General features: G+C 38.4%; 2 protein-coding genes across 4 annotated transcripts; one reads left to right on the plus strand and one right to left on the minus strand.

The window, feature by feature from the left end:
• The first annotated feature begins 3156 nt into the window (after window positions 1–3156).
• Window positions 3157–9907, plus strand: ANGPTL2 (angiopoietin-like 2). 3 transcript variants are annotated; one of them, XM_010181919.1, is made up of 5 exons: window positions 3163–3968; window positions 4287–4310; window positions 7950–8162; window positions 8402–8672; window positions 9166–9490. In XM_010181919.1, the coding sequence occupies exons 1-5, from the start codon at window positions 3207–3209 to the stop codon at window positions 9363–9365; spliced, it is 1470 nt and encodes a 489-aa protein (XP_010180221.1). In that variant the 5' UTR covers window positions 3163–3206; the 3' UTR covers window positions 9366–9490. The 3 variants fall into 3 exon arrangements, with proteins under 3 accessions (XP_010180223.1, XP_010180221.1, XP_010180222.1); XM_010181920.1 differs by lacking the exon at window positions 4287–4310 and adding an exon at window positions 4347–4367; XM_010181921.1 differs by lacking the exon at window positions 4287–4310 and having other exon boundaries at window positions 3157–4005; window positions 7969–8162; window positions 9166–9907.
• Window positions 9908–11387: 1480 nt separating this feature from the next.
• On the minus strand, window positions 11388–16578 carry LOC104538649 (ras-specific guanine nucleotide-releasing factor RalGPS1-like; the record flags this gene model as incomplete). Its single annotated transcript, XM_010181922.1, has 5 exons — window positions 11388–11470; window positions 13440–13566; window positions 15333–15425; window positions 15927–16016; window positions 16495–16578. Coding segments are annotated over 5 exons (477 nt in total), but the record flags the coding sequence as incomplete, so codon positions are not given.
• Between the last annotated feature and the right edge of the window lie 1183 nt (window positions 16579–17761).

Below are 17761 nucleotides of genomic sequence, written 5' to 3' on the forward strand. Positions count from 1 at the left end.
TAAATTGTTCCTCTGGCTTCCCTCTCCACTTCTTCCAGCAAGCTCTTTTCTCCCTGAAAAATTAATCATTGAGAGTTTTTCAAACAAGCACATTGGTTATGAATTTCATTTGAATCCAACTGCAGAAGAAATGCCATTTATGTTACGTAGTCCATCACAATATGCAACAAATAGGCCTCATTCTGAATTTTTTAACTGATTTTTTTTTCCAACGGAACAAGTACAGACAATAGAAGACTGAAGAGATCACTTCATAAACAGATTCTGCAGGAACGACACCAGAAGACAGTACGGTTCCTGTCTCTGTTCGTACAGGAGCATCCTCTTACCAATGCACTTTTCCTTGCAACATTTTTTCTTATAGGAAAAACACGTTAGAAATGGTGACATGCAGTTAAGATCCTGAGAACAGCATTTCAGCAGGGGCTTGTCACGCTGTCAGTCATTGTGTCTCACCTTCTGCAAATTGTGGCCAGACCCTGGAACAGGCTTCCTGTGCCCCAAGCCTGTCAGTGTTTCAGAGGCATCTGGACAGTGCTCTCAATATGCTTTAACTTGGGCAGCACTGATTTGGCCATGCAGTTGGACTAAATGATGGCTGTACGTCTCCTCCAACCCAAGTAGTCTGTTCTACTCTATTTTGAAACTGGTATGTTAAGATGAGGCTGATGAACTCTGTTCCATTTTTTTTCTTAAACGGTTCTTGAAAAAATTGGAGGAAAATCCAACGATTATAAATTGCTCTGTATTTCTTCAGAGAAATTATTTATTATTTAAACCTGAAAAAGAATGTGCATCCCACATCCTGGGCTTAACTAAACACATGAGATGCTGTAACAAAGACACAAGTGAACTCTGAGGAGAAAATGAGTTTCTTTTCAGTGATCACAGTAACAACAGTTTTTGAGGGGGGAAAGAAAAGATATTTCAATTCAAACAGTGAAGTGAAACCCACTTTGCACCTATATGTGAGAGACATTTGGAAAAACAGGCCATCTGTGCAGAAATATGAGGCCTGGAAAACTGCCAGGCCTTCCAAGTGTGACCTGCTGTGCAAATGCTGATTATGCAAGTTAAAGCTGTCTGGGGTGAATTTATGTTCCCTGTTTTCCAGGGCTCCAAATAACATTCCTTTACTTACAGAAAGCATCTCGAACTTTTATCTGACTAGTTTTTGAGATTCTTGACAAGCCTGTAAAGCACAATTCCTTTCTGTTTGCAAAATGAATTGATTTTATTCCAAATAAGAAACCGAGGCAAAAATGTATATCCAAAGACTTTAAGAAGGATCAAGTCCTGGTCACTTCTGTTTGAATAATTTACAGATGCATTTACAGAAACTTCTATGATTTATTTCAAAACAACAGAAAAATGTGAATGACTGACAACTATGTATCTTCTCACTATGAGTCATTATTTAAACACACATATCCATCATTGTCTAGAAACTAAAAAAGGTTTCTTCAGTCAGCAGCTGCCTAGAACCATACGACAATTCAGACTGAGTGGGATCTCACCTTCACCTTACAAAGCAAGGCTAATTTCAGCGTTAGTTCAGTCTTTGAAATTCTGTTTTTCTAAAGCCCAAAATTAATTTTTCCTGAGGCAACAGGTATCCACTGACCATTGTACTTTCACTGTGTGCTTCCAAAAGCAATCCGTCTTCTCTACAAACACCCAGTAAGTAGCTGAAGACAGCAGTAAGGTGTCTCCTTCACCTCTTCTGGAGGCTAAACAAACGGAGCTCTTTCTGCTGCTCCTCATACATCACGTCTGCCAGCCTGCAGCTATCCATGTTGGCTGCGCTCAGCTGGACTCAGTCCAGTTTCTCACAGCTGTGACTGACATAATTTCATGTCATTTAAAAAAATGTCACTGTACCAAGCAGTAAGGTGACAGTTCTTTAAACGCCAAATGCTTATTCCATGTGAAATGTTCTATGAGCAAAAAAAAAATACGATGGTAACACCACCTTGGTTTTTACAAGTATCAAGCAGGCTTTATACACTAAGCTCCATGCTGCATTTTTTCACCTATTTCATTTAAGAAAACTGCATTACATATTCACATGCCTATTGAAAGTCAGTAGCAAAAAGCTGTTAGAAATACAGATATCAAAGTGCTGGTCAAGCAGCTGGTGAGTGATGTGTGGCAGGGACATTCCTGGCAGTAGTGACAATGCTAAGCTCATCTTTCCAAGACGACTGTTGCCTATAAAGTTCTGGTACTGACTTATTTTTTAAGAGATTGTGATGGCCTCAAAGTTCCATCTTGAATGTGAACCTGCTCTGAGAACTCAGTCAGCGTAATTTCACCAAATGGGTACTGCTGCAGATTTCAATAAACACTAGTGCTGATTTTCATAGCTGAGGGTGATCTTTGTCCACATGCACACATGCGTGCATCCTTCCCCTGCTGAGAGAGACCACAAACTGAAATGACCAGGTTGAGTGTAAAGATATTCCCAGCGAGAGTCACAGTATTTATTTGTAAATTCTACTAGTCTGGAAAAACAACAGACTTCACTGCCTATGATACCTGGGCAGTAAGTTTTTTAACTTATAATTCTCAAGGACTGATGTAGAGTAAGTTTTTCTCTTATTTTTTTTTTTTTAACTATGAGGTTCAATACTGCTGACTGAAGTAAAATTGTTACATTTCATCTAAGCTGTATCTCCTGCAATATACATGCAGTTATAAAACACCAACTGGCCTGTTTGGTAGTTTTAGAACTTTTAACAGCACATATTAACTTACATTCCATTTACATTTAAAGGTTGTATTTGCAACCGTAAGAAATGAAAATATAATAATTTATATTTAAATGAAAACACCAGTCTTGGAAACTTTTGTTGTACTTGTCTGGAAGAAAGAACTCTTCAGATCCTAGTTACTACTTCATTTTTTGTGGCTCTTGGCAGGCTTTAGATAAACTAGCAACTAACAACTACATTTCTGGCCACAGAAGGACACAACTGTTCCCCATGGTGTCCCCCTTTAGCCAATGTAAGTTCATGCTGGACAAGAAAAAGATCTCCTTTGTACACAGATGTACTAGTTACCATGTAATACTTTGTAAGTTTTAGAACAGATTATCAGTTACAAGTTTGTGGTGGTTTCCTATTCGTTACTTACTGTTAAATTTATTTTAAAACAGATTTCAAAAAGTTCTTTGCAGAAGAATATTTGACCAGAACTAGAAGATCATGATGACAAGATTCATCTGCCTAATGCTAATAGCTGTTGTGGGAGCGAGCAAAACACAGGAATTTGAAGGCAATGATGAGGAAACAGAACAAGAATTCATTTATATGAACAGACACAAGCGATCCAGTGACACACAGGACAAATGCACTTACACCTTTATCGTACCTCAACAGAGAGTGACAGGTGCCATTTGTGTTAATTCTAAGGAGCCTGAAGTTCTACTTGAAAACAGGGTAAATAAACAAGAATTGCAGTTACTTAACAATGAACTTCTGAAACAAAAGAGACAAATAGAAACTCTCCAGCAACTGGTGGAGGTGGATGGTGGGATTGTTAATGAGGTTAAACTCTTAAGAAAAGAGAGCAGAAATATGAATTCTCGTGTCACACAACTCTATATGCAGTTACTACATGAAATTATCCGAAAACGTGACAACGCCCTAGAACTTTCTCAACTTGAGAATAAGATTTTGAACCAAACCGCAGATATGTTGCAGCTTGCAAACAAGTACAAAGACTTAGAGCACAAGTACCAACATTTGATGTCAATCGCCAATAATCAGTCAATAATAATTGCCCAACTGGAAGAACACTGTCAAAGAATGCCATCCACAAAGCCACTGCCACAACCTCCACAGCCACCAAATAAAGTGTACCAGCCTCCTACTTACAATCGCATTATTAACCAGATATCTACTAATGAGATTCAGAGCGATCAGAACTTAAAGGTTCTGCCACCTACCTTACCAACCATGCCTGCAGTTACCAGTATTCCGACTTCAACTGATAAACCATCTGGTAAGTAAGGTTACTGCATGTCTACATTAGTTTATGCTCATATGCAGTGGGCAACATTTCAACTGTAACATCAAAAATTAAGACAGAGTTTATTTAGCAAAATAAATGCAAATTAATAATTTTTAATTAACTGAGATTTCTTAGATCTGATGCTATCTTGTGTATTTTTAATGTATGTGTTGTAGTACAAGCACAGAAAGAAAGAAAAAAAAGGAATTCTGAATATCTAACAGATTCAGACACACTAGCCCCATAGATTTTTCTCATGTTACTTTGCCAAGACAAACTCACCATTTATATTAGATGTATGAGATAAAAGACCTTAGTAATCAATAGTCAAGTCATCTAAATTTTACTTACCTGTGCCCAAGACCAAACTGCTGTAATTCATGACATCTAGAGGGGTTTGACATTTTTTGTGTAAACACTTATGAAGCTATTACAAGTTTGTTGATCTGGCATGTGATAATTGTTGTGCTTGAGTAAGTTAAAAAGGAATACGTATCTGCTCTGTACCTCATACAGGAATTTCTCCACCTCATTTCTCCATGGAAATACCCACAATGAAAGAAACTCGAGCCAGTGTTTCAGTCTAAAGCACAGTCTCTAACACACTTTGCTACAAAGCAGTTATTTCACAATGCTGCAAGAGATGAACTCACCAAAGCTTGCACTGCAGCGTGCAGAACCTCAGCCAAAAATATCAAGATTCTAATATTCTACGTAAAAAAACAACAAAATCAGGATAAATCACCATTTCTTTTGAGCAATACAATACAGATGGCTCTTTAAGAATTACTTTTCTATGATGGGGTTACAGTGTTGGTGTATAGGGGAAAAGCAGCTAACGTTATCTGCTTGGACTTGTGCAAAGCATTGGAGTCTGTCCCACATAGCATCCTTGTCTCTAAATTGCAGAGACATGGATTTGACAGCTGAATCACTTGCTGGATAAGGAAATGGCTGGATGGTCGCACTCAAGAAAGTCGTGGTTAATGCTCAATGTCCAAGTGGAGACCAGTGACAAGTGGGGGGGGGGTCAGGGGTCAGTGCTGTTTAAGCAACACAGACAGTGGGACTGAGTGCACCCTCAGCAAATTTGCTGATGACACCAAGCTGTGTGTCAACATGCTGGAAGGAAGGGATGCCATCCAGAGGGACCTTAACAGGCTTGAGAGTTGGGCCTATGCCAACCTGATGAAGTTCAACAAGGCCAAGTGCAAGGTCCTGCACCTGGGTTGGAATAATCCCAAACACAGGCTGTGCAGAGAATGGACTGAGAGCAGCCTTGTTGGAGGACTTGGGGGTACTGGTGGATGAAAAGCTGGACATGAGCTGTCAATGTGCATCTGCAGCCCAGAAAGCCAACCATATCCTGGGCTGCATTACAAGAAGCGTGGCCAGCAGTCAAGGGAGGTGATTCTCCTCCTCTGTTCTGCTCTGGTGACCACACCTGCAGTGCTGTATCCAGCTCTGGGAACCCCCAACATATGAAGGACATGGACCTGCTGGAGTGAGTCCAAGAAGGGCCATGAAGATGATCAGAAGGCTGGAGTACCTCTCCTGTGAAGACAGGCTGAGAGAGTTGGGGTTGTTCATCCTCAAAAGAGAAGGCTCTGGGGAGACCATAGAGTAGCCTTCCAGTACCTGAAGGGGCCTACAAGGAAGATGGTGAGGGACTGTTTACCAGGGCATGGAGTGATAGGATAAGGGATGATGGCTTTAAACTGGAAGGGGGAGATTTAGATGAGATAGTAGGAAGAAATTCTTCACTGTGAGGGTGGCGAGGTCCTGGCCCAAGTTGCCCAGAGAAGCTGTGGGTGCCCCTTCCCTGGCCAGGTTGGACGGGGCTTTGAGCAGCTTGGGCTGGTGGGAGGTGTCCCTGCCCATGGAGGGTTGGAACTGGATGGGCTTTAAGGTCTCTTCCAACCCAAACCATGTTGTGATTCTCTATGTGAAGGGCTCAGTGCCTATGCAGAGTTCTGGTTGATACACAGTCCATAGATATTTCCAGAAAGCACTGAGCAGGTTTCTTACTAAAGGTGTTTCAAGTAAGCTGCTACAAAATACGAATAAAGAGCCTCACATAAATAAACCATAAAAATCTCTTAATTCTTAAGTATTTTTTTCATTAGGCAGAGTTAACCATGGTCTTTTACAGAGATCTGTGCTGAGGCCAGTCGTCTTCAGTACATTCTCTTTAATTTCTGATGCCAGAGGACAAATCTCAGCCTACACAACTTAGTAAAAATGCTGGAAAGTTAGTATCTGACAAAAAACCACCTGTGATAGAAAAGCAGTAGCAAACTCTGCTTTGAAGTATTTACAATAGTTTATCTTCATCTTACAGCACTTTCAGAGAAAAGAATCATGTGCAGCACTGTTGCCACATGGCCTAGAAAGAAACCGCAAGATTAGAAAGCTGCAAACACTACATCATATACTGCTGTATATTTATTTTTATGAATACAACATCAAAGATCTGTGCTTGACTATTTCAGGAGTTTCTTCAATAATTACTTTGAACCAAAATGTTCTTATTTGTTTTTAACAAGTGTCACTATGTACATATTACGATAAAATACACAAGAGCAATTTAAATTACCAGCATTCATTACATTTGTCTTCTTCCACCTCTCATAACTTCTCAGCTGTGTCACTGAATACTGCATCTTCATCTAAACTGCCAGAAATGTGAACAGTTAGCACAACAGAATGGAAAAGCACTCTAATGTGACTGAGGACACAAAAACAGAGTGTGGCCACAGACCAAACACTTGGATGGCCTCCCCATACGCTGACTTTTTGATTAGCTAGATAAAAAGATCAAAAAACCCCCAACCACCAAAACACTTAGGTGACCTCTGTAAAACTGATTAGTAATTTACTGAGTACAAGGGTAGCGCTGCCACTACCAGTGTTGGACAATGAATTATGAAAAAAGTGTAGATGAACTGAAGTAATTTAAAAGAGAAATTACTCGATAGCAACATCTGCTTCAGTGACTCCTCACGAGAAGGGCTGACAAGCCTTCCTCCTTCAGAGTGCAGCTGTGTGACAGAGCCACCACAGCGCAGGGTCTGCAGGATTCTGCCTGCAGGATTCTCCTTGGCTTTGCTCTTTCGCTCAGGCGGCACAAGGACAGCAGCAAAGCTGCGGTGTCCATCGTGCAGGTAACAAGAGAGACTCCTAAACGCTTTATATATAAGCTTCTCAGACTCATTCAAATGGAATCTGTCTTCCCACTGAAGAAAATGTCTTCAAAAATCATGAGTGTAAGATACTTTCAAAAAGAGTATTCTCTTTATGGACTCTACTGAACTCGAGGAAAAAAAAATGCATTCTCCTGAAAACAGGAGAGCGTTATCTGTAATTTCTGTGAATACAAACTATTTTGAAAGTCTTCTCATTTAACTACAATTTCTCTCACTATGTAAGTGGGCACTTCATGTTGCAAATCTAAATTTCTGCTTTGTGTTATCATTTATTACGGTGACAACAGTAACACCTAGATTCTTATGTTGCTGGTTCCACTGTTAATGTCTGTGCCAATGACGTTTTTTGGGATCTAAAAAGCTGAATTTCTCAAAGGCAGAAACAAAAGTAAAATTTACCATTTTGTTACCTAAAGGAAATCATTAATATTAATACTTATTTATGGAGTCATTCATATTTGATTTCTTTGAAGATCTAATCAATGTTATGAATGCTGTTGCCTAAAATCAAACAGAAGCAAATCTACCTTTACCAGCAATTCATTGTGAAATTTTCCAGAAATTAAGTTACAACAAATGAATCTGTTTGAAAACACTTAGTGGATGCTGTACCTTCAGTAAGAGCAAAAACAAACGTACTACTCAGCAGAAGCAAATCTGCTGTAAAAAGCTACCAATTCAAATACTGCCTTGCATTAAAGAGATGCTTGATTACACTCTGATGCAGAGTCCTTCTGTTTTGACACAGGGCCCTGGAGAGACTGTCTGCAAGCATTAGAGGATGGCCATGACACCAGCTCCATCTACCTTGTAAAACCAGAAAACACAAACCGGCTCATGCAGGTCTGGTGCGACCAGCGGCACGACCCTGGTGGCTGGACCGTCATCCAGAGACGGCTGGACGGGTCCGTCAACTTCTTCAGGAACTGGGAGACTTACAAGGTTAGGACAAGGGAGCAGTTTAATGGTTTCTACCCTCTAAAAATTGCTGGTAAAGTTTATTTAAAGGGTGATTTTAGCGTCTGGCCAACAGCTTACTGGAAGAGCAACTGGTGCGTTTCACCTTCCAGAAGAGGAAGTCTCTGAAATAAGTTACTGTGGTTTTCTACTTAAGAATACACTCAGATTTACCACTTAAACAGATGCACAAAATTAACGTGCTTCTCTTGCTTCCTTTACAGCAAGGATTTGGTAATATAGATGGAGAATATTGGCTCGGACTAGAAAATATTTATTGGTTAACAAATCAAGGCAACTACAAACTGCTCATAACAATGGAAGACTGGTCAGGTCGAAAAGTATTTGCTGAGTACGCCAGCTTCAGACTGGAGCCAGAAGGTGAATATTACAAGTTGAGATTGGGACGCTACAACGGCAACGCGGGAGATTCTTTCACTTGGCACAATGGTAAACAGTTCACCACGCTGGACCGGGACCACGATGTATACACAGGTACAACGTCCCTTTTGGTCGCCTTGCTTTTTTTGCCCTTGCCCCTCTCCTTTTTTTTTTTTAATTTTTTTTTTTTAAGGAAAAATACTTATAGTGATACACACACAGAGAAAACTACATTTTTAGAGATCAGTCAGTTAGCAACTTACGAAGCACAAACTGATGTGTCAACCCTAAAGTGTAGTAATAGTGAAACAAAAATTCTCCTGAAAATATTAATCATTTACACTAAACAAACAAAGGTCTGTAAAATATGCTGTGGGGAGTTATTCGAGACAGTAATGCAAACAGATTTTCAGCAAGGGAGAGTAACACCAATGAGTCTATCTGTATAACCTCACTAGAGAGTGGATTCCTGAAGAAGCCTAAAGTCACCTTGCACCAAGTGGTATCTACCTGTTCAACACAGTTTAAAAAAATAGTTTGTGCTTAGCTTGCTTGCTGTAAGATTTTTCATTTGCTCCCAAGACTGAATCGGGGCTTTCTTTTGCAGGTAACTGCGCTCATTACCAGAAGGGCGGATGGTGGTACAATGCATGTGCTCATTCGAATCTCAATGGGGTTTGGTATCGCGGAGGACACTACCGCAGTCGATACCAGGATGGTGTTTACTGGGCTGAATTCCGGGGGGGATCATATTCACTAAAGAAAGTGGTTATGATGATAAGACCTAACCCAAACACATTCCACTGAAATAATTCTTCTTTGTTTGCTTTCTTGTTCTAAAAATCACGTAAAGCTATGATCTTATTATCTGGAATTATCTTTCCAGAAATGAGGAATGTAAGATATTGTACATTTATTGCTAAGATGTGAGGGCTTGTACATTGTGTTTTCAAGAATCATTCCAGGAAAAAAGAGCTGAAGAAAAAAACAACTGAAATCACATAACATTCAGAACACCTCTTGGTACTAGAAGTAGTTATATTTAGCCTTTTCAAACTGGCAGTTTAGATGGACTGTAGATAAAATTTGTGGTTTTTATTTCCTGTAAATTAAGTCTGGATGGAAAAAAATACTGCCACAACATTTAAGTATTTTTGTATGTTATATTATGTATAAATATTCTCAAATACAGGAAATATTACAAACTGTACAGCAAGAGTTTTATTATTATTATGAGCAATCACTTGACACAGAAAATTATATCCCTTGAATGTGTAGCTGGTATATGTACATTAGCGTGATTATTATAATTTAATCTTTGTTAACTGCCACGAATAAAGTTAGTACTATACAATTTGATTTTGAGAGGAGATACTCAAATCATTACTGTCGCGATAAATCCAGTCTTTCCCTCTCACTTTGATCATTTTAATAATCTGCTCCTATAAATTAGAATTCACATTAAAATATTTTAGATTAAAAACACTTTTCTTACCAAAATGAAGTAGCTAGCTGCATATGAAAATTAATCCAGATGTACAACAGATACAACACGCTATATAGCCAACATGTAGTACTACACAACACCTGTCACAGTATTTTGTACCTGACTTCAGTCATTACCTGCTGTGTAACCTCTGTAATGAGAAATGGCTGGATATAAATTAAAGGGACTATCCAACTTTGCAGGCAAATGATGGATACCAATACACAAGCTATTAAATAACCTTAGCCAGTAGATGGAAATTATATAAAGAAGTTACCTGTAGCCAAGATAAGTTATATTTACCATATTTCACAATTATAACATATTACTGTCAAATTATTAAATAGATTTACTCATCTGTATTTAGAGGTCAGTCACAACTATGAAATACTGACTGGAATAATTCTAATATTCTTCTGAGGTAGGTTTCTAGATCAGATTGTTGTAACACCCATTTCAAAACAGCTACTATTACAAAAATGTAAGTTACAGAATGCATATAAGGGGGAGAGCAAAAGCCTCTAAAAGTTCACTACATTTTTCAGTAGGCCTGCAAGATTCTTACTGTGTTTGTGTGCACGTGCTTGCACACTTTTTTCCTTATTACCTCATCATTTCTTTACAACAGTATGATGTGCATTAAACTGACATGTCACGTAGCATGTGTTGTATATAATTGAAAGTAGGGGTTTTAATATATTAGATTACACCTGTAATAATTGTAATCCTTTAATAAAGTGACAAATGTTATTTTGACATGCTCAGATTTCATCCTGTTTTAGTTCAGATTACTCATAGCAAAGAAAAATTACTTCATTTCGCACCACTGTGCCTCACCACTCAAATCAACTCTGATACGCAACTACTATTAATGTGTATGAAGTGTATAAATATTGCAACATCAAAGGCAAAGCAATTTTCAGCTGAGAAAACTATTAAATTTCCACACATTGCAATGAGGAAGAACTTTTTGTACGTCATATGAAAACCCCAAAATTTTCAAACAGTATTAAAGCTTCATCTTCCATTAGTTAGTTGTTTTCCAGAATCCAGCAGATAAAGTTCAAGGTAAGAAAAATTAAATGCATCCACTGGCTCTACAGCCTGGCCACAGTGCTCTAACAACTGGAATAGCAGCATTAAGGCAGTAAAATTAATCTACAACTAACCACTAGTTTTGTCAGAAGAAAACACATGCTGTAGACTGACGCCTACCTTAGAAGAGTCACTTAGGAGTTCTTCAATATGCGTGTGTGTATACACATTCAACTTATTATATGCCTATAACTAAATAATCAAAACTTCCTGAAAATACTTTACATAACAATATCCTTAACACATGGTCATACTCCACCCTTTTCTTGCGCTCCTTTGGTAACACGGTACCACAGCACGTCCAGGTAGAGCACAACCCATAACCCATGGACTAAGACATAGGGCAGAGAAGCAAACACTGCATTAGCCATATCACAGACTCACAGAATCGCTCGGTTGGAAAAGACCTCTGAGATCATCACGTCCAACCGCTCCTGTCTACCCACTAAACCATATCCTTAAGTACCTCGTCTACCCGCTCTTTAAATACATCCAGGGATGGTGACTCCACCGCCTCCCTGGGCAGCCTGTTCCAGCTTCTGACGACCCTCTCAGTAAAGAACTTCCTCCTTATCTCTAACCTGAACCTCCCTTGGCACAGCTTGGTGCCGTTTCCCCTTGTTCTATCCCCCATCACCTGGGAGAAGTGACCAGCACCCACCTCTCTACAACCTCCCTTCTCTTCTCCAGGCTAAACAAGCCCAGTTCCCTCAGCCGCTCCTCATAAGGCTTGTTCTCCAGATCCCTCACCATCCTTGTGGCTCTTCTCTGAACACGCTCCAGAATGTCAACATCCTTCTTCTAGTGAGGGGCCCAGAACTGAACACTGGTTCAGTGTACTTGGCGGCCTCACCAGTGCCAAGTACAGGGGGATAATCACCTCCCTGGATATGTGTGTTAGTATGGAAGAATATCCTGCTACTGGTAACAACTGCTCTGGAGTGTTTGCCCACTTGTAAAACATGGGTCACTATAAGCATTACCTCCCTATGCTCACAGCCTGCATGAAATGGACTATCAGAAGCTCTATGAAGATAGCAAATTCACGATACTCTTCCAAGTGCTGCTTCACGCTTGGCTTGGTGAAGGAATGCAGAGAACTTTAAATGTCCATTGTGCAAATCTCAAGAATGGAGCATTCGCTAGAAAAGCTATATAGAGGTGCTTTTCTGCAGCAGGAGATACGGCTACAGATACATCTCCATTGTACACACTCATGACAGGCTTTAAACCCATGTCCAGGCCGACAGTCTTCTGTTAAAATAACCATATTCCTTAACCTTTCTATCTAAACAGCGAGTGATTTACCTAGAGTCTTGCCTATGTAATTAAAAAAATTGCACAAAAGTCAGTGTATGAGGAACTGTTTTAACCCTGGAGATGTCAAAGCTAAGAGCTTAGGCAAGCCAAGTTCTTAAATGAAATTACTTGTGCTACAGCCCTTGTCCCTTGAAAAGAATACAAGGAACAAAAAAATCTGCAAGTTACACCAATGAAAGTATTTTAAATATTATTTTCTTGATCTGGTGCATAATGTAATGCTTCAGGACAAGAGAGAAGAAAAGTATGAGTAAAAGCATAATTTGGGCAGGTTCCCAGGAATACATACATGTATTACAGCAGACATGGTCAAATACTTGGATCAACTCTTTCTTTTAAAAAACCCATCACTAGAAAGACATCCCAGTGTCTGAATGGCCTTGTTTAACAAGAACCTGTTTTTTGCAGTGCTCCTCAGGAATGCTGGCACACCGCAGTAATGGGCAGGAATTGAGTTAAAAGAGCAGCTGAGGAAATAGAGTCTGCCTACGTGAGTGATACAAGGCAGCACTGAAAGGACAAGTCAATCACATGAACTGAGCATTCAGTTTGTATCTCTTCTCAAAGTATTTACAAGAAACCAACGCAAACCAGCAACTACAGTTTAGAGATACCATGTTATGAGGTATCTGAAAACAGTCCAGCAAAAAATGGAAGCTACAGGAATGAGGTCCTAAATCGTGCTGTACTCAAAGGCATTTCTGAAACCAAATGCTCTTGTAAATTCTGAAGACATCAGAAGGACAGTAAGCAAAGACACACTTGTAGACTTTTTGTGCATTACTGATGTCTGAAACTACAAGTCACAGATCCTAGACACTGTATAGCTTAAAAATCTCCACCAGATCTAAATTTTCTAAATATGAAATGAAGTGAACCATACCTTCTATATATTGTGTTCTTCAGGTCCACAATATGCTACATCAGTGCTTGTAAGTCAAAATGAGCTACAAATAGATAAGGCAATTGTTCACACTCACCTAAATATGGAATAGTAGGAACCATTTTTAAGCTTCTGATGTACTCTCGTGTCCTCTTATAATTATCTTCCTTAGACAGTAGATAGTCTAACTTCTCAAATGTGGTCTTGTCTTTGCGATTCAAAAGCTACACAGAAAAAAAAAGATAATAAAATTTTAAAAGATGAATCCACACAAAGACAACAACAAATAATTTCTTAAATAACCCACAGAAAAGGAAAGTATAGCATCATGGCTTAACCCCAGCCAACAACTAAGCCCCTCACAGCTGCTTTGGAAAAAAGTATAAGGAAAGGAAATCACTACGATACTTAAACTTCTGTTTTCTATTACTGGGCTTACTACAGAAAATCAGAAAAATATTTAGCAAAGAAAAAGATCCTAAAGTGGCACAAGATTGAAAAGTAAACAGAAAATACACTACTATAGCTATAAAACCACAATCCCTAATCCAACTGTTTTTAGAAACACCAGCAATATTTGAGATTATTTTAAAAGCCAGTTGAGTCAGAACGAGTGGAGAATTATGGCACTGCACATTGGCTTCTTGCAGTTGTACTTTCTGACAACAGACAGCTGCTCCACAGCACATTGCTTAATACACCTCTCCTCTGTATAATTCCAGCTCTTGTACTACAGAGCTCATAGCCTAGCTTTCTGTTTCTAGAGAACTGTGATTCTGCCCAACGTTATTAAAAACACTGCAATGGATGTGCACGAGTCAACTGCTTCATTCAGGCTTGCTCAGAACAGGATGGGCCAGACAAGAGTCATCAGCAAAACTGCTGTGAATGGGAGCCCTGAGGCCCTTCGCAGCCCTGAACACTGCGTACCACATCATCATTAAATAGCAACTGTTCATAAAAAGTAACATAAAAAGTACAAGAGTGAAGAGACTTCAGAATAATGTTGCTGTTTTCTTTATAAACAGCATAGAGAATTCCTTGAGGCCTCAACTCTACCCTGTACAGATTTTTGAACTACTGTGCCTACAAAGAGCCTTGCACCTCTTTAGGTCCAAGTCCTGCAATGAATTATTCACATACTTAGCTTCACATGTGAGCCATTTTCCCTATTTAAGTTCCAACTTCATCAAGCTGCTGAAAACAGCAGGCATGTTTTCATTAGACTATAGCCTAATTCTGAGCTATCAAAACATCAAAAAAGTTACAGGCATTTTAAAGACAATAAACTTAGGTAAAAGAGTTAAGTATAGCTATCTTTATTGATCAGTTCTGAACAGTTAATGTGAGCCACTATGTGGAATACTAAACTAATGACAATTACCTAATCCTTTGTAAATTTAAAGATTACATAGAGCAGGACTACATCATAATCGTGTATTCCACTTCAAAGAAATAGCAAAACTTACAGTAAATTTAAATGAGAATTTCTGCCCTCAAGAGACTGAATTTCTGACAGCGGAATTATCAGTACTTTTAATTTCCAAAATGAATGAAAGCTGAAATGCATTGTGCAATTATCACAAAAGTAATGCTTCTATATTTGTAATACATCTTTTTTCTTCCTTTCCCCTTAGGCAATATATTAATGACACACAATGATCTGGATTATGGGATACTGCTACACACTCTATATGAGGGTCTTCTGAGATTACTTATCAACTAAAGTCCTCTCAGGCATATAATCAGTGGCTTCTAGAACAGACAGGAAAACAGGAAACTGACAGGAAAAAGGTTTGTTTAAAAATATGCAGCCATTTAAACTCCACTTTCACAAAATATGTAGCAGATCACGACTTCTGCTCTAAAGTACAAAACCAAGAACACAAAGGATCTTCTGTCAGAGCACGCACTTTGACAATGCAGCAGGTTTCAGAAAACCTCACAATTCAAACAAGACAGAAAAGGCCATGGTCAAGGAGTAACTTACAGCCCAGGTTTTGGTCAGTCTGAAGATAGGTGCACTTTGCAGTGCTGACACCACGGACATAAGAGAATGAAGGTTATTCAATTCTAGAAGCTTCTGGAAAAAAAGGGAATAATAACTTTTAGCACATCAAAAAGGGATGCAGGATTAATTAATCTCAAAGTTGCATTAAGGACACACTTTTTTTTGCATTAATAAAATACAAAGTTTTCAACAATGACTGCAGACAACAACATTATCCAATGTGCTAAATTCTTAAGACCACTTTAAAGGTTGCAAGTATTCCATATATATCCCTCAAAACAACAGGCATTTCTGTTGTGAGAATACAAACCATATTTCATTTGAATTTGTTATTTTCTAAGGCTATTCCTGCAGGAACAGAAAATATGAAAAAAAATATTGGATGCATCATTCTTGAAAATGATATTGGAAATAAATTTAATCAAGACAAAATCAACACAAGATACTTATTACCCTTTTTAGAATTAATATAACTTTTTATTTTGTAATCTAACAGCAGTTCATAGGACTAGTGCAGAAACAAACAAAAAAGAAAGAAGGTTTTGAATGACAGCACAAGCAATTTGCACTTACTTTAGCTATTTTCACAAAATGGCTCAATATTTCCGCCCTTATTTTTAAGGTCTGTGCTGTTAATATTTCTCGTACAACCCAAAAACTGACCTATAAAGTAAACACATATAACTGAATTTATTTACCAAAAAAGGACTTTATTAGATAAAATATTTGTAAACTTTGGTGATGCTCCAGGGTAAGGGGAAAAAAAAAAGTTCTGATTCCATGAATTCTCATCTGGAGAGCTGCAACCAGCACTACCACTGGACAACATAAAAGTTAAGTAGAGAAGTGAGGCAACACTAAGGCAACTGAATGAGCAGGTAAAACACAGAAAAAGAAAGAAATTGCTAATGTGGTACCATGACACATCAGCAAAAATTATTAGGAACTAATAATTAGGAACCAGTAATACAGAGGAACAACAAGAAAATGTGGACAAAGCAACTGAAAACAGGAACTGCCATTTTAAAATCTTAATCTTCATTTATAAAAGATATTCTTAAGTTTTGATCCATAGGAGCAGTTCTATCTGAATCAGAGAACTGTCAAACAGTACCTGTTCATCAGCAATCAAATCATTTACCTGGTTAAACCTCCTAGTAAAGGCAACAATATTTGGGGCGAGGATATGTTTTTCTTTCTTATTCCATTCACAGCTGGCTAGTTCCTAGGAAACACATTTAAAATTGCCTTAAAAATCTGTAATGTTTAAAAACTGATACATGACAGAAGCAGCTATCAGATAACTGCTAAAACCAATCCAAGATACCAATCTGATGACAACTAGTCTAAACCAACACATCTGTGCCTTCCTGATGGATGTGAATGATGTGATTCATATATTCTCCAGATTCTCGTAAAAAAAGACATCATCATTACTATTCAGCTGCAGAGAGACTAAGCAATCAGCCACAACTGACGTCTCTGAATTTTCTTGCTGCATCCATTAGTTTGGGCAAACCAGACGACACAGAAGTAAAGATCTGCTGGCAGATCATCTTATCTGATTCAGAATGGAAGCTAAAGCTAAACATATCAGTAAGCAGTATCAGAGGTAGTTACAGAGTACAAAATTCAGCTGTGCAACTACAGATGGGACCCTAGCTACTGTTCCTGCATGTCACTCTCATTATTACAGTTAGTAAAACTTCTGTGAATACACCACAGTTTAGCATGTTCAATCTGCATTTTATTTATTTATCTATCTAAAAAAAAGCATTTGAAGAACACAATTTTGGAACTGTAATATTATTGTTTATAGTAGTTACAAACTAATCTATTTTTGTTTCTTTTTGAAGTGTTTTAAGCTGTAAGAGTTTAGCCAGACTTGACTTAGGTGTGCCATGTACTTGAACATATTGATTAGCAGTTTGGTGCTAATAAAGCAAAAAGCTGTCAGTAGGCTGCACAGTTCAGTCACAATATATGAAAAAAAATCTAAATCCTCTTTCATTGTGGTGACTACTTCAAAGTCAACCCAGTTTAGAATAATGAGAAAAACCACAAGTTCTGTAGAACACCTGCAATCACAACTAATCAATTTCAATGCATAATAAAATCCCAGTGCTCTACGGCAAAACAATCTTTCACCTAAAATGCAAAACAAATAGTAGAAATTCCTGTGGGAAGTATAAAGTAAACAGGAAAGCTAAAAAGCACATTAAGGATTTTGTCCTTAAATAAACTGTACTAAATTATGCATCAAAAGAAATTTGAAATTATAACTACAAATTTGATTAAGCCAGAAAGAAAGGGTCCATTCTCCAACAGTTGTTTCAGGCAGTTTCAAATATATTTAGATGGCCTGGCTCTTTTCAACCACAGAGGGCTGTGCTGCCATCCAGCGAGAT

This window comes from Mesitornis unicolor, unplaced genomic scaffold, assembly GCF_000695765.1.
Source record: "Mesitornis unicolor isolate BGI_N332 unplaced genomic scaffold, ASM69576v1 scaffold21223, whole genome shotgun sequence".
Classification (NCBI taxonomy): domain Eukaryota; kingdom Metazoa; phylum Chordata; class Aves; order Mesitornithiformes; family Mesitornithidae; genus Mesitornis; species Mesitornis unicolor.

Excerpts from the sequence above, each read along its gene's own strand:
- ANGPTL2 (XM_010181919.1), top strand. The coding sequence starts at position 3,207 with ATGATGACAAGATTCATCTGCCTAATGCTAATAGCTGTTGTGGGAGCG. Across the intron at positions 3,969-4,286 it reads CCTTACCAACCATGCCTGCA|ACAAACTCACCATTTATATT; the intron begins GTTACCAGTATT and ends TACTTTGCCAAG. Across the intron at positions 8,673-9,165 it reads GGACCACGATGTATACACAG|GTAACTGCGCTCATTACCAG; the intron begins GTACAACGTCCC and ends TTTCTTTTGCAG.